At 40.6% G+C, this 15,583-nt stretch overlaps 4 protein-coding genes across 5 annotated transcripts in view; 2 read left to right on the forward strand and 2 right to left on the reverse strand.

Moving 5' to 3' along the window:
* Positions 1-3,754, reverse strand: part of gde1 (glycerophosphodiester phosphodiesterase 1) — a 4,556-nt gene extending 802 nt beyond the window's left edge. Inside the window, exons 1-6 of the mRNA XM_052590977.1 lie at positions 3,005-3,754; positions 2,278-2,453; positions 2,070-2,175; positions 1,676-1,768; positions 1,376-1,587; positions 1-50 (exon numbers count right to left, since the gene is read on the reverse strand). The exon at positions 1-50 is cut by the window's left edge and continues 802 nt beyond it. Coding sequence (XP_052446937.1) covers positions 1-50; positions 1,376-1,587; positions 1,676-1,768; positions 2,070-2,175; positions 2,278-2,453; positions 3,005-3,256 — 889 coding nt within the window. The 5' untranslated portion in view covers positions 3,257-3,754. The remainder of the gene's footprint in view (positions 51-1,375; positions 1,588-1,675; positions 1,769-2,069; positions 2,176-2,277; positions 2,454-3,004) is intronic.
* Positions 2,279-8,471, forward strand: tmem186 (transmembrane protein 186). The gene is made up of 4 exons (XM_052590980.1): positions 2,279-2,504; positions 5,357-5,956; positions 7,438-7,556; positions 7,927-8,471. The coding sequence occupies exons 2-3, from the start codon at positions 5,357-5,359 to the stop codon at positions 7,498-7,500; spliced, it is 663 nt and encodes a 220-aa protein (XP_052446940.1). The 5' UTR covers positions 2,279-2,504; the 3' UTR covers positions 7,501-7,556; positions 7,927-8,471.
* Positions 8,472-8,617: 146 nt separating this feature from the next.
* On the reverse strand, positions 8,618-11,391 carry hmox2a (heme oxygenase 2a). Of its 2 annotated transcripts, none has more exons than XM_052590976.1 (6): positions 11,243-11,391; positions 10,821-10,921; positions 10,202-10,319; positions 9,621-10,112; positions 9,108-9,231; positions 8,618-9,004 (listed from the first exon to the last, which is right to left on the reverse strand). In XM_052590976.1, exons 2-6 carry the CDS (start codon positions 10,889-10,891, stop codon positions 8,877-8,879), a joined length of 933 nt encoding a protein of 310 aa, XP_052446936.1. In that variant the 5' UTR covers positions 10,892-10,921; positions 11,243-11,391; the 3' UTR covers positions 8,618-8,876. The 2 variants fall into 2 exon arrangements, with proteins under 2 accessions (XP_052446936.1, XP_052446934.1); XM_052590974.1 differs by lacking the exon at positions 11,243-11,391 and adding an exon at positions 11,183-11,230.
* A 523-nt stretch (positions 11,392-11,914) lies between these two features.
* si:dkey-246e1.3 (uncharacterized) overlaps positions 11,915-15,583 on the forward strand; it is an 87,223-nt gene continuing 83,554 nt past the window's right edge. The window contains exon 1 of the mRNA XM_052590978.1: positions 11,915-12,010. The gene's annotated coding sequence lies outside the window, so the exon portion shown is untranslated. The remainder of the gene's footprint in view (positions 12,011-15,583) is intronic.

Below are 15,583 nucleotides of genomic sequence, written 5' to 3' on the forward strand. Positions count from 1 at the left end.
TCCAGCCCAAAACCTCTATACCTCGGGCCGCCCAGTACTGCACATAGTCCCTGGGGGGAAAACAGTGAACGTTTAAACATGCAAGACACACTCCTACACTGGAGAGGAGTCGATCAGCTTTGAATGTTCTTAGACTGATACACTTGCTCTTGACTTTTTCTTTTTCTCTCAAAAAAACGACAATGTGTATTTATTGTATAGAGTGCTGCAGGAATGAGTTGTAAACCCAGAAACAGCTTAGCATTTTACAACTTCCCGTTCCACTGTCCTGAAGTCAATGTTTTCGTTTTTTACTGAATGCCTGAAGTAAGGTTTGTGGTGAACACAAGCTCTATTTATTTAATCATTTGTTTTTTATAGATAGGACAGCAGATAGAGACAACAGGAAAGCACTGTGAGGAGAGAGGGAGCGGGATTCAAACTCTTACTCAAATGTTAGTCTTTTCTTTAAAAAGGCAATTGTGAACAATGGCTAACTCAAACATGGTGAAGTCATGTGACCATGGTGTAGTTAGATTGTAGCGTGCATCCAGCATTTTACTTCTGGCAGATATAATTAACTTTCACAAGTAAGAAGAGCTGTTTTGTTTTGTAAAGATTAACATTTATTATGAACGAAACATGCAAGTATCATCAACTTTTGTTGGCCACTGAGCATATTTTCTGCGGTAATCCAAAAAGCCAATGGAAAAATGCCAATGCCAATGGTTTTTTGTTAAGGGAACCAGGTGAAAATTTGACCGCACCAGTAAGATACTAATACTAGGAAAAATTAAATTAGAATGTTTACAGAATCAAAAAGTGACTGGTACTTGTAAACTTGCCAAGACATTATGTGTGTCCCAATTTGTGCACTTAAGCACTATTCTTTGCCATTTTAGGCCCTGCTTACACTAGTGCATTTTAGTTTTAAAATGGTGTTTTAAAATGAAAATGATCCTCTTCTTCACTGCCCTTAGCAGGTTTAGTCAAATGATAGATAGATAGATACCGGCTTGACCCGCCTCCAGAGTCTTCTGATTGGTCCACTGTTCCTGAACTGACACTGATAAGCGGCACTAAATGTAAAAGTTACATTTGTCTTTAAGTCTAGTGAGTATTTACATAGAAAAACAATGTAAAAGTATCGCACTGGAAAGGAAAAACGCGTTCTGTGTGCGCGGGCTCTTAGGGTGGTGTAGCGCAGGTCAAGGATAATAGTCAGTGCTTAAACACAACCACACAGTGTCACTTTTAATACAACTCCCATTTGAGCGGTTACTGACAGACATGCAGAATTTATTTTAGGACCTGTGGTAGGTGTGTTAAACACCTTACAGTCATGTAAAGCACATAATGAGAATCTAAAAGCAGCACTAATGACATGGTGACTCACGGCGAGACGAAGTTCTTCTGCACCAGGAAGGCGGAGACTCCACACAGGTTCCACAGCAGGTGATGATGGGCCCAGTCCAGGAGCACGTCCAGCACCTGCATCCAGTGGTGCTTCCACGCAGACGAGAACCGCGGCGTCCCGTCGCCAAACCGGCTCAGACTCCACGGCCGATGGGTCAGTGCGGTCACCACATTAGGATCCGCCTGCCGCATCTGGAACAGAGCAGCCAATACACCTTTATATCAGAAGAGAGGAGGAAATGCAGATCCCATCGAGTGCAGTCGGGCTGGATTGTGTTACCCTATAGATGACTTTGGGCTCAAATGAGCAGACGATGCTTGTGTTGTAGAGCACCGGATACTTCTGGAATAATTCTTTCAGTGCCGCAGCTGCCTGTGGACAACAGATACATGAAATCATTGCTATTTTAGTCTCCTAATGCAAGAAGCACACAGTGGTGGCCAAAATTATTAAAACACTAGTATTTCCACCAGCTAAAAATGGGTTTAAGTCAGTTTTTGCTGTAGTGTGTCAGTAGGAAATATCGGTTTACATTTCCACACATCCATTTTGCCATTAATTGTAATAATCCAGTGAGATTTTTGTTTGCACTACAGCCAGTGCTCCACATAGAAACACCCAAAAAACCAATGGACAAGAAATAATGCCACCAATAATGGACAGTTGCCAGTACCTCATCTGGATGGCCTTTGACGTCAAAGTAGACGGTCAGCTGGCGCTTGATGCATTCCTCTACAGCCTCCTGCAGCGTTGGCACCCTCTCACCTCGGAAACGCTCACTGCTCGCAAACCATCAGAAACATACCACCTGCTGTCTTTAACTCAGTCTTGCTTAATTAAACCCTATGTATGAAACAATGCTGACTGTCTTCCCGTCTAACCTGAGTCTGTGTTTGGCCGCTGCGTCCAGTTTGCGCAATTCAGAGAAGAGCAGCTTGTTCAGTGGCCCCGATCCGTTCGTGGTTCGGTCCACGGTGTCATCGTGCATCAGTATGGGAACCCCATCAGCCGTGAACTCCAGGTCCAGCTCCACACCCATGGCTCCATTCTCACTCGCCTTTCATTGAGAAATGAGAGTCATCGTAAGAGGAAGAAACCAGTGCTTGGGGTGAGATATAATACCACACAACCTGAGTTAATGCAATGCTTTCACACTGTGCCAAAGGTACAAGAAATACAAGAAATTAGCTTTTGAGGTTAAAGAACGTGCTGGCGATTTAAAAAACGAAAGAAGACATTTTTTTCCAGTGTGCAGTTAAAGAATATTAAGTACTTAAATGTTAGCCCTTCCAATCACTTGCAAACAGACAACTTAAAGTTATCAAGTTATCTTGGATAAAGGGCCGTTCACACAGAATGCATTTTTAAAATGAGAGAGAAGTTAGGAATGGCAAAAAAAAAAAAAAATACATACATGCATCTATATATATATATATATGCCTTTTTAGCATCTCAGTTCAGCTCACAGAAATACAATAAAACACAAAAAACAATAAGCTTACATTTCTGAATTTGAGTTGCTAAATCAATACTGCCACAAGTAGAAGAAAACCCAGAACATATTTGAGCACTAAATCATGGAAGAGAAGGCCGCATGGTGAACCTCACCGCGCGTATAGCAGCGATGGTGTTCTCGGGGGCGTCGTGTCCTCCGCCGCGGTGCGCCACCGCTGACGCGCCGGATGCGGGCCGGAGAACCTGTCTGGCCCGGCTGGGGGGGACCTGTGGGAACCGGAACAACACCAGAAAGAGGTAGAGAGAGGCCGTGAGCACCGTGGGCCAGACGGCGCTCCTGGTTCCCAGCAGAACCACGACGAAGACAACCGAGAACAGCGCGAGCTCATCTCCCAGCTGAAGCATGACGAGACCGCGAGCCTAGCTACGAACGCACGAGCGCTATCACCGCCAATAATCGACCTGTGATCAATAAACACGAAGCATCAATATAAGATACGAGCGTCGCTGCTCTCGGATGATATCCGCATCGCGAGCGTCTAGTCATCCAGATGTTGACACTAGTTCAGTCTGGAGCCATTCATTGCTGCACATCTGTGTATCAAACCTGCTTGCGTCACTGGGCTGTTGTCATTGTTATGACATCACGGATGTATTTCGAAACTGCTCGCGTGACCAGTTTGACCTCAGCACAATACACAGCATTAACAGATAGTAAATGTATTTACAGTGCATGTCAATAACCATTCACGCCGCTTGACGAAAAAAAGAGCGCAAGATCTCTACAATTAAATAATTGACGCAATGCCAGTTGGTGGAAACTTCCTACTGTAGAAAATAACAACTTGACTATGACATAAAAGTTCAATGCGTTCAAAAAAGAAAGTTTGGTTAGGCCTATTATAAGTAAATTTCACGTTTTAATTATATTATTATTATTAGAATGTAAAACATGTACAATTGAGTAAGTTTATATTAAATTATTTCATTGCGATACCAACTCAGAGACTTTTATTTTGAACTTTTTATTTCTAAGCACTGAACTTGTGTGGAGATGTAAGTGCATTAAAAATGAATATATTGCTATATTTTAATACATTTAACAAGGATTGTTTGACTTAAATCCCCGTGTAAAGGATGATAATAAATAAATAAAAAGACAACTAAAATATAATATAGTTATATTAATTTAATTCAACAATTAAAAACAGTTTTACATTTCAAAAGTATATAAATTATTTACTTAAAGTTATTTAATTGCGATAACGACCTTTATTTTGAAGTTCCGCTGACTGTCTTGTCTTTTAGTCTCCCGCTTCACAGAAGCACCGGGCAATGCACTGATCCTTGTGTGGAGATGTAAGTGCTTTCAAAGCTGCATAAAAATTGTTGACACTACTACATTTTATTGAATTGTTTTGCTGTCATTTGTGTATCGTTATCAAATATGTAGAAGCCTGAAACTCTTCAGCAATTATCCTTAATCTGAGTTCACATAAGGATTGCCCTTGACAGCCAGTATCTTACTCTAATTATACCCACATGATAAACGTGGTTAATGTATTTATTTTTGAGCAAGCATGCTGTATTATCTAGTCAATTTTAAGCGTTTGTCTTTTTTATAACTATTGTTACTAGTGACGGGAAAATGAACCTTTTCGAAGCTTCGAATCAATTGAATCAAATGCTTCGCAAAATGATTCACTCTTTGGAATCGCTTGACAAATACTGGTAAAACAAATGTGAAAAAGACAGTAAAAAATTTTAAGTATAAATTTATAGTATAATACAACAAATTATATAATAAATAAATAAAAACACAATTTAATATGAATTGTCTGTATAACTATGGGTTATTTATTTTGTTTGTTTTATGGAAAGCTTGTAATGAGGCCAGTAAGACACTAGTATTGACTAAGTTACTCATCCTTTTAGGCCTGGTTTGACACACAGGGCTTAGATTAAACCATGATTAGGCAATAGTTCAATTAGAAAATGATTTAAGTAGTTTTTATAAACATGTCTTAGAAAGAAAAAAAAACAATATTGGATTGCATATTGAGACAAAACAAAGACACTGACATATTATAAGATCTGTTAGTATACGTTTCTTTCAGTTGAAACATCTCAGACATTTACTTTATGCTTTACATTTTAGTCTGGGATTAGGCCTAAGCATGGTTTGTGTGTTAGTTACAGAAATGCCACATTAAAAATGTGTATAAATCGATGAAAATGCTCTGAGATAGTCGCTGGTGCAATGGTTCACCGCTGGGAGCTGCTCTCAATGAACTCGCATGATTCTCGGGCTCACAAAAATCACCCTTCTACGCCAAACCATAAAAATTTAGCCTCGTTTACTGAAATCCACGTAACTTCGGTACTTCGATACACACTCCGAACCAACGTTTAGAAACCAACGATCCACAAAAGTTTCGAAGCGTCACGAAGCAGTGCTTCACAAGCGCCCATCACTAACTGCTGCCATGTTTACTGTCTCCTCAGATGATGTCCACACGGTTAATCCACGTTTCCCGTCTTCCTCTCTATGGGTGTCATCGTGCGGGACAGTATGTGGGTCGACGGATGCCCATCAAAGTCACACACACCGTACAGATCCAACCCGCGTCCTTCTCCTCTGACCTCGTCTCAAGGAAATACAGTCCAATTTACACTTTTCCGGCTATCAAAGGCCTGCGGGCGCTCTCTAGACTCAAGCTGATGCAGACGGGCATCACTGTGGTCTTACTGCCGGCGGTGTACTACCTCTATCTGCAGGGACAGGCGTCAGGACTGCTGTTGGGTTACTCCACAGGCATCGCCGGGTTCGCCGGCGTCATGCTGTACTCCATAAGCCACTACGTCAGACGAGTGGTGGGCATGATGTATCTGGACTCAACGCAGACCGTCTTAAAGGTGTCGCACCTGACCTTCTGGGGTCACAGACGGGACATGTACGTGCCCGTGTCAGATATCATAACTCTGGGAGAGTCTGGGGACGCCAAAGGAGAGCCCATCCTGCGTTTGAAGCGCTACAGTTGTTCTGATACCATGTACTTCTCCACCAGACTGGGACGAGTGGTGGACAGAAGGGCTTTTGAGAAGGTTTTTGGGAGTTTGTCATGAATTTACTTCCTCTTGTTGTTGCTTTTTCTCATGTCATGGACCGTTAGATACTGTCTTGTAATTTAAGTGACGAATAAAGATGTTATGTTAAAATTTGGGAAAGTCTGACAGTATTCAGTGTTGAGCGCTGTAGTAAAACTACATAACTTCTAATACAACTGAAGTAATTGAAATAGACTACATCTTTAAATCTGGTAACTAGTCATCTATAAACTTGTAACCTATTACATTTCAAAAGTAACCTTCCCAAAACTGAATGACAATCTTCACAAATGAACACAGTTGATTACTATACCATGGTTGCTCTACAAGTATAGCAAATATACAAGTTTGAAATTGTGTATTTTTTGCAACTTTACACAATGGGGCTGTGAAAGTGGACAAGTGAATAAATGAGTGGTCTTGTTTGGCATCATGCATCTCTTTTGTGTAGTCAAAACAACGTTTTAAATGCTAAAACGGCTTGCGATACGATACCACTAGACCCCAGAGAAAAGACCTCTCAAGCTATGACCCGTCCATAACCTGTAAGATTAATTTCTATTTTCTAACATTTACTCACTGCTCGTGAAGGAAGGGCTGGGTCTCGGTCTGTCCTGTTTTCAGTTAATGAACGGAACAGTACACATCCCATCCAATAAATCACAATTAGCTTTGTGCTTTATTACGTTTGATATAAATCAAAGTCTTCAAATTAGTATACGGGCGATAAATGCTGTTTAATGTGAAGCGACAGATCGCTGTAATTCAGTTCAAAGAAAGAAGCAGAGGCTTTAAGCGAACATGAATTGATTATATCCTCCGTCTTAATACCAGTTTAACCTTGAAACATACATCCATAAACATTGCAAATAGCCCACCTTGTTGGCAGAGGTTAATTAGAGTAACTCCGCCCACCAACATATGATTGGGCGAACCAACACTACAGAAGACGATCAATAAACAGCAGCTCCAGTGACGTAGATGGTGAAATGCAAGCTATAGTCTTTTTGATTCAATCGACCAGACACTCCATACGTTATTATTGCATACTGTTTTATAATTACTAAAGTGCTAAGGAGGAGATAATTGCCACTACTTGCAATAAGTGGTATAAATAGCAGAAAATCCCGGCATTTTTTTTTACATGTGGAATCTATAGCTAGCACCTAGTTTAGCACCTATAGATTACATCTAGTGCAAATAACATCGCTATTTGCACTTAGTCTAAACAGCATCTATCGCTAAGAAAATGTTATTTTTACTTCTCCAATTGTTATTTACACTTAGAGCAAATGGCTGCTGCCTTTAAAAAACAAACGGGACAATCTGGCATGTACTGCACCTGATATATCCAAGATAATCTGTCAAATCGACACTCGTGAATGAGAATCAAATTGTGAAATTTGTGCTCTAAGTGTAATGCTCATTTCGTAGCACTAGTAGTGTGGTCAACTTTGCAATTCCTGTGTTTGTTTCAGCACTTCTCCGTGACATATTATCTCAACAAGAAATTCTCATGGAGCAGCAGAAGAAGATTATGAGGATGGTGCAAGATCTCGAAGCAAACAGGGTTTCTGAGGTCACAGAGACTAACCATGTAAGTCCAAAACAATGTCCAGTTGAAGATTTGAGGTCATTCACTTCCCTTCGATCCAGTCCGGAAACGAGAGTAAAAGTGATAGGTAGCTTTATTAGTTTCTCATTGTTGCCTACGGTTATCTTACAAGTTTTATTGTAGTGACTGCTATACATAAATGGTGTGTGTTTAATTTAAAACAAAAACGGTTGAAAAAAAACAACAACCCCTATTTGAATTTTAATCTAATTTGGTAAGTCTAATATCAGTGTTATTCAGCACTAGATTTAGCCAATTCAATCTGTTTATATCAGTGATCAACGAACTGCACAGTGACTGCTTGTCGCTTTCAGAGTCAATTCTATTAAAATCTATTAATTCTGTTAAACAGGAAACATACAGTGAGAACGGAGAAGATGAAATGCAAGGTTAAAGAATCCTGTCCGGTACAAATAGGAAATAAACGGGCACCAAAAATGGACAAACCCTGTGGACGTACCTGTGGAAAGAAATGTACGAAGAAGATCCCGTGTGTTAGAAGAAAATAAATATTTGACGCCTATAAGGACATGTCACATAGCGATATAGCATAGCTTTTGGTATTTCACTCGGTTACCCAATCACTGAAAACGCGTCTCACGATGGGACGTCCAAGCAGACGCAACAGGACTTTTCATTATTGCCTAAATAACAGCTTTGGGCAACCTCAAGAAGTTTGCAAAACCTTCTACTTAACCACACTGGAAGACCACCTGAAAAACGAAACCTATAGGAAAGCCATAAAAGACATGAACATAGGTTTCAGTAAACTTGAGTGAGGAAGAGTGTTTTCAGTTGGTCATAAAGCCACACTCTGTGTACTTGACATTACTTTCATGGTTTAGGAATAAGTTATAGAATGACTTGCAGTTACTTTAATGTGTAGCAGATAAATATTTGAATATTTTAGTTAAAGACAAACACTCCCTTCTTTGCTCTGCTTTTTGTGCTTTGGTGAAATCTGAAGAAACGGCACTCTTTGTGTATTTGTGACATTGTGTATTACAATGTGCAACTGCAATCACAAATGGTCAAAGAAACAGTTCTTGCATTAATAGTTTAATTCTAAGCAGCTCCAGTGTCTTCTAGCATGCCCTTAATAGTGTGCTTGCACTCTTGACTGAGAATGGAAACGGGATAAAGAATGTCATATCTCCTTTAAAAGCAATGTATTTAATACAGATTTGGGGCATGGATCGGCAGCAATATTTTCACGAGGTGGCCTAGTGAGTGAAAGAGCTCCACTTTGAAGCCCAGCTGTTGCTATTTTCATTTCTGATTGGCTGACTCGGGTAAAGGTGATCACATGAGGTACCAAGCAGCCAATCCAGCGGCAGCAGCGACACACATGGCCAGAATCACCTGTACTGTGGACGGGCCAAGCAGCATCTTGGCAAAATTACATGCATGGGTCGTGCTTCCACTCACCGCTAGACAGAAAATGAGGGAAGCAGTTGAGTTAAAACAACAAAACTTCTTAAATTTACATCATATAAAACTACATTAATAAATATAGTTTCGCTAACAACTCACCCATCTTGGCTGCATAGTAGGGGCATTTACTGATGTCTCCACCCATATCCCCATGTGCATGGAAGCCAATGTCCTGCACTTCCTCTTTTATATCCTTCCCAATCTCCTGCAGCTCTGTGAATACCTAATGAAGGTCAAAATGAGGATTTGCTGAAAAATGACTCGCCCTCAGGCCATCTTAGATGTAGAGGAGTGTTTTTCTTCATTAGAACAGATTTGGAGATATTTAGCATTAATTTTGCATCAGTTGCTCACCAATGGATCCTCTGCAGTGAATGGGTGCCGTCAGAATGAGAGTCATTTATCAGCTGTTTAGAGCCTCATTCTGATGGCACCCATCCACTCCTGAGGATCCAGTGGTGAGCAAGTGATGTATTTCTCCAAATCTGTTTGGATTACGAGACAAACTCATCTGCATCTTGGATGGCTTGATGGTTAGTACATTTTGCATTAACAAGTTCCCTTAAAAAGATCTGGATTAAAAGAGGAAGCCATATTTGATCATTCTCTTACATCCAAATTATATTTAAATGCCAGGTTGGCTTCGTCTAGCAGCTTCTTCTTGGTCTCGGCATCCACCTCCAGCTCATTCATGCGACTGCGGTACAGTCTCTTGAAGGCCGTGGGGCTGTGGATGCCTTCAAAATGGTAGAATTTCACTCCTTCACCAGTGGGGGGCAGTTTTAGAGCCCGCTGAGCCACTTTCTTCAGAATCTGCCCTCCTGACAGGTCACCCATGTAGCGGGTCCAAGCATGTGCAACCAAAAGAGCGGGATCGTCACGTCCCACCTCATGAATGCGCTCCACATAGGGCCGTGTGGCTGCCGAGCAGGAGATCTTGCTCTCCCAGTCTTCACCGTAGAGATACTCCAGGTCTTTGGCCAAGGCATCTCGCCGGTGAAGCTCAGAGGGGAAATACAGCGGGGCGAACATAGGGTGCTCCTTGTTCTTCTCGATCTCTTCCTCAATGGCAGAATAAACATAGTACAGGGCAGCTGTGCCGAGCTGGGGGACGAAATAGCAACAGAATGGAGGTCAAAACAAGACTGGCTCTTTCACCAAACTCTACGAAAGTCAATGAACGCCAGATTCACCTTAAAAAGTTCTCGTTTGATTCGGCCCCTCAGGAAGTCCTTGACAAAAGGCGAGTTCTCTGCTCTGTCGTGAGACTCCTTGGTTCCAGCCGTTAACACCTCCGACAGGTCATCAGGACTGAAAGAGAGATAGAGAGAGATGAAGATGAAAAGTATTTATTAATAGATTAAATTAATAGCTAAAGCTTTATTAATGCCATTGTTGAAATACAAGTCATTTTGTGTATGATGCCATGTTATTCCCCCTTTGTAACAATTTACAAAGTCAACTGGCGTATGATGCCTATTATTATTATTATTATTATTATTATCTGTTCAGAAGTGTTATGGTGCAGTCCAGCCTTAAATAGTACTAGTATTTCAATTTGAACAGATTGCAGTCTTCATCCCATGCGAGTAAACACATACTTTCTTTTTTAGTTAAAGTGCTATTCATTTCTTTAGGTGTAAAACTTTTGAATTTGGATAAACTTGATGCACCCTTAAAACAAGTGCATCTTGAAACTGTAAACATACTGACAAGCCTGTCAAGTCAGGACAATGCCCATGTGGATGCATTCTTAACAGCTTCTTAATAAACATACCTTTTTTTATTATTAGTAATAACACTGAAAGGTACCTGAGCGTATCATCGTCACTGTCAGTAATGATGTTTTCTCCTCCGTTGGACACTGAATCTGCAGCCATCATGAACTGTTTGTGTTTATGTCTGGTTCTCCTCTGCTTGATAAATAAAGGCAAGTCTTGAAGATGACATGTCTACAACCAACCAAGGCCAAATATATTTAGCCACTGTTCTGTCAATAGTGCTAAAGAATAATCATGTCATGTCATGCCTGGTGTTAATCTTAATTGCGCAGCTCGTGTCCATTGTGACATTGGTCACGAGCGGCCAACAACAACAACAACACTCGTGACATTGACTTTTTATGACAGTCAAGTTTATGTAGCTGATTATATTAATTTGTACACTGTACGTACCGATAGGATTTCGCTTTGCTCAATCATTTAAAACAGGAGCGCGTTTATACTGTACTTTACCTGCTCTGCGATGTTTACGGTGTGCAGTCTGCTGCAGCTCACATCACGTTGTGTAAATGTTTACAGAACTAGGCCCGCCTCCAAACAGGAAGTAGAATGACGCGCTGTATGTCACGTATCATGTAAGTCCATTCATTCATAGGAATGGGTGAACGATTAAGCGATTGCGAACACAGCATTAAACCTCATGTATACCCATTAATCATGTGTATACATCTCTCTCTTTCTCTCTCTCTCTCTCTCTCTCTCTTTTAAAATAAATTTGTTACTGTTTAATTGAAAGCTGGTGTGACAACTAGATCTGTGAAGTGTTACGTCTTTCCTCTGTAGCTCAAACGGTATGCTTTTAAATAAACGTGTCTGCTAAATAAATAAAAGATGAAATAAATTACGAATAGTTGTAATATAATATAATATAATATAATATAATATAATATAATATAATATAATATAATATAATATAATATAATATAATATAATATAATAGCCTAAGTGTTTAATTTTAGGTGCGTTTCACTTTTCACCAATAGATGTCAGTAAAAACTAGATAATATCTCAAATCGAGCAGCGGGCGCTAAAAACGAGTAAAATAAATAAATAAATAAATCACCTGTACGTAGATATGCAGCAGATTTAGTTCATAGAGGACTTTTGGTGGGCCTTTTTTTTTTTTTTGTCGTCCAGAACACTTTAACAAAACGCGTCAGAAACCCTTAACATCAGTTGAAGAGTGTTTGGGTAAAGTCCTCCTCAGTCCACCTCGTGACGGTGAGTTTTGCACTGGCAAGCAACACTGCCATTTTCTTAAAAAAAACAAAACAAAACAAAAAAAACGTAAAAATCGATTCCATTTTATTTTGGCTGAGGCGAAAATGCAACTTTTGACCACAAATCTTTAATAAACCCGTATCTGCTGTTAAAAACTGATCAGAACGCAAAAAAGCCCACAGCTTATAAGATCTTAATGGTTCTCGTGTTAACCCCAATATATTTTTTACCATGAAAAAGTTTCCTCTCGTGCATAACATTGAATGGGATGTAGGAAGCACATATGCCAGACACATTTATCATCTTTTATCAGCATATAAGCCTACTACATAATCAGGAAGTCATATTTTCCCCAAGCGTATAGTGATCTGTAGTACTTCCCTCTATTTATGTCAATGTGTTCTTAGTAATATGGGAGCAGCCTGCCATGTGTTTGATTGAGCATGTGTGACCTGCACATAAGGATACAATACCATTATGATACACCTAAGATCGGACCACCAGACAAGCCGCTCCACTTAAACAAAGGAACAAAGATGTTTTCCCTCTACAAAACGTCCGAGTATTGAAAAGACCTTTGGCACCTTCATAGCTCTTTTATGTCTTGAAGTGCTCCCGAAGCCCAATTTGACTTTTGTGCTGCCCGTGATGACCGCCCACCTCTGTGTTTATTAGGGAAGAGCTTCCTGAGATCAACAATATTGCTTTGGCCTTGACTTCATCGCTGTGCTATTTCATATTCAATGCGAGTTCCTTTGTTTATGTGCATATTTGGGACTCCAGAGTGATTATCACCGCGGGCTCAATTCCGGTACACGTATCACAGGAGTATACTTTCGGTCGATAATAGTGCCGGTGTCATCATTCTGATCAATTGTTAGTCCACCGTTGAGTCGTCGAGGCTCAAATTTGTCATCCAGATATTTCGCCCTCGCATTGTTTTTTTAGCCTGAATATTTCTGGCAGTGCCATTTTGAGTCCGGTTTTATGAAAAGAGAACCTTCCTGTCTGTTAGGATTTCCCCTTGTTTTCTCCAATGAACAGTTTAAGTCAAATAATCAACAAGGGTGTGACAAAGCTGTGGAGCATTTACTTTCGGCAAAACAGGCTGAACCTATTACAAGAGCTGATTTTGTTGAAAAAGAAGCCGTTTTAGGTGATTTAAGCAGATTTGGATGATGGTCAAGCTGATGTTCATCTGATTTTGATTTGCATTTGTATTATGTGGTTCTAGTGAGCCAACTCCAGTTTTTTCCTCCCATGTGGCGCAGATCAGATATGACCCACAAACGTGTAAGAAAGGAGGAATGCACATGGATTCGGATATTCTCTAATTGGTTTCAAGCCCGATTCATATGTGGAAATAAATCGGATATGAATTGGATTTGGAGCCATGTGTGGTGCAGGACTTCATATAAAGTTAACTTTGGGTCTACCCTTAAGACATTTTTTGTCAATTTCTGTATTTTTATTAGAGGTCAGAGGGATTTGTCACCTGTTTTGTTGTCCTAACATTTAGAGAATAAGCTACAGTGTAAACAGGCCACATTTGTTTTGAGTGACTTCATTCAGGTTTGCAGGATAACTTCAATTTGAGTGGTTTGTTCAAATCCGCAGGTATTACCAGTAAGTAAGGTGATAATGCATAAAACATGGTTTACAGTAGCGCCTTTAGCGCAGTAGAGTCTGAGCGAGTCTCGCAACAGTAAATCCCGCGAGTTCTTCTCCACCAGACGTCCCAGGAAAGAGTCTCTGGGTCACCTGCACCATGAATCACGTGTTGACGGGAGCTTGCTGTGTCTCTCCGCTGGACTATTATTAGAAACATGCCTCGTGCTGCGCGGAGGAAACAGTTTGGATAACAAAGAAAGGAAAGTGTTTGCATCAGACCGGCATGTACTGTGATTGCAGCTTGGCGTTTCTTCTCGGACGTCCCTCGTTCCCTCATTACCAAATGCAGGTGAGGGGCAAAGAGTGGAGTCCTCGAGGGGCACACAAACTTCAGCTCCTCGTTGACTAATGATGAATAATCCAAGACTGAAACACGCAAACAAAACTTGCACACCAAGACACCATTCACGTATTGTGTTGCAGACGATTGTGTCCTGGACATTTGGAGGGTTTCTAAACATTTGGGTTGGCATGGCTGCATGCTTTACTCAAATATACAAGGCCCATAATCGCAGGTGGGACATGGAAATGGTTCTTAGATACGATTTTAACAGTTTCCCCTAAGATCGAGAGATTGTATTGTGACACGCATGCAAGGCAACGAATGACTCTCAAGAGTGGATCGGGTTATGAACCGGGTGGAAAACGGCTCCTGCTGACAGCTTTCGTGCACGAGCGTTTCCCCGAGGCCTGTTGAACACCAGATGCACTACACAGACATATATCAACCATGAGTAACAGAGTACGCCGCAAAAGAAAATAAAGGTTTCCCAACTGTCATAGACACCTGCCAACACTAATGTTTCTGTCTACAGTCCTTCTTAAAAAATATCCGGTCTGTCATCTTTGACAGGCATCATGGTAACAGTGGATAGAGGTTATAAATTTGTACCCACTTTGTCTTAAAGTGTAATACTTGTAACTGTTTCATATGCTGGATTTATAGTAGATACTATAGTAGATGGTTCAAACACAAGTTTGTAAATCTTACGAATATATCTGTCTGTCCTGAAGTATTTGGCACAGAGATGTTTGCAGCAGATCCTGCAAGGTGTTTTGTAGGTCTATCTCAATCCAGATAGGCTCAATCGGATTGAGGTTTGGGGAAATTGTTGGGGAACAACTTAATTTCTTAGTCATGTTGCTCAAACCGTACAATGTTTGCAGTGTGGCAAGGTGCATCATCCTTTTGAAAGAGGTCACTGCCATCAGGGAACACCATTGCCTTGAAGGGGTGCATGTGTTCTACAATGATGTGACAAAGGTAGGTGTCAAAGTCAATCTACATACAATGGCAGGACCCAAGGTTTCCCTGAAGAACATTGGTCAGAGTACGCATACATCCTGGGCCATCCATCTGATCCAAAAGAAAATGTGATTTTTCAGACCATGTGACCTTCTTCCATTGATCCATGGTCCAGTTCTGATGCTCACATGCCCATTATAGGTGCTTTTGATGTTTTTTGGTGTGATCAGAACAGACATCCATCAGTTAGACTTAGTTACCCATGACCCTGATGCTGGTTCACCGTTTGTCCTTCTTTGCACCACTTTTGGTGTTGGTACTAACCAGCTGCATTAGACTTTAGGTTTGGACATGCTTTAACCCAGTCATCTAGCCATCTCTATTTGGCTCTTGTCAAATTCACTCAGATTGTTTTCCCTATTTTTCCTGCTTCCAACACATGAACTCTAAGAACTGACTGTTCACTTGCTGTGTAACATGGCCCACCCCTTGTCAGATGCTGTTAACAATATAATCAATGTTATTCACTTTACCTGTCAGTGTATTTATTTAATGTTGTGACTGATCAGTGTATATATCAAATATTTCTTAAAATGTAACTGGGTTATAAAGTTTTTTTCTGGTTTGGAATTTTCTCTGTTTTCCTGATATTCTAT

This window comes from Carassius gibelio, chromosome B22, assembly GCF_023724105.1.
Source record: "Carassius gibelio isolate Cgi1373 ecotype wild population from Czech Republic chromosome B22, carGib1.2-hapl.c, whole genome shotgun sequence".
In the NCBI taxonomy this organism is placed as follows: Eukaryota; Metazoa; Chordata; class Actinopteri; order Cypriniformes; family Cyprinidae; genus Carassius; species Carassius gibelio.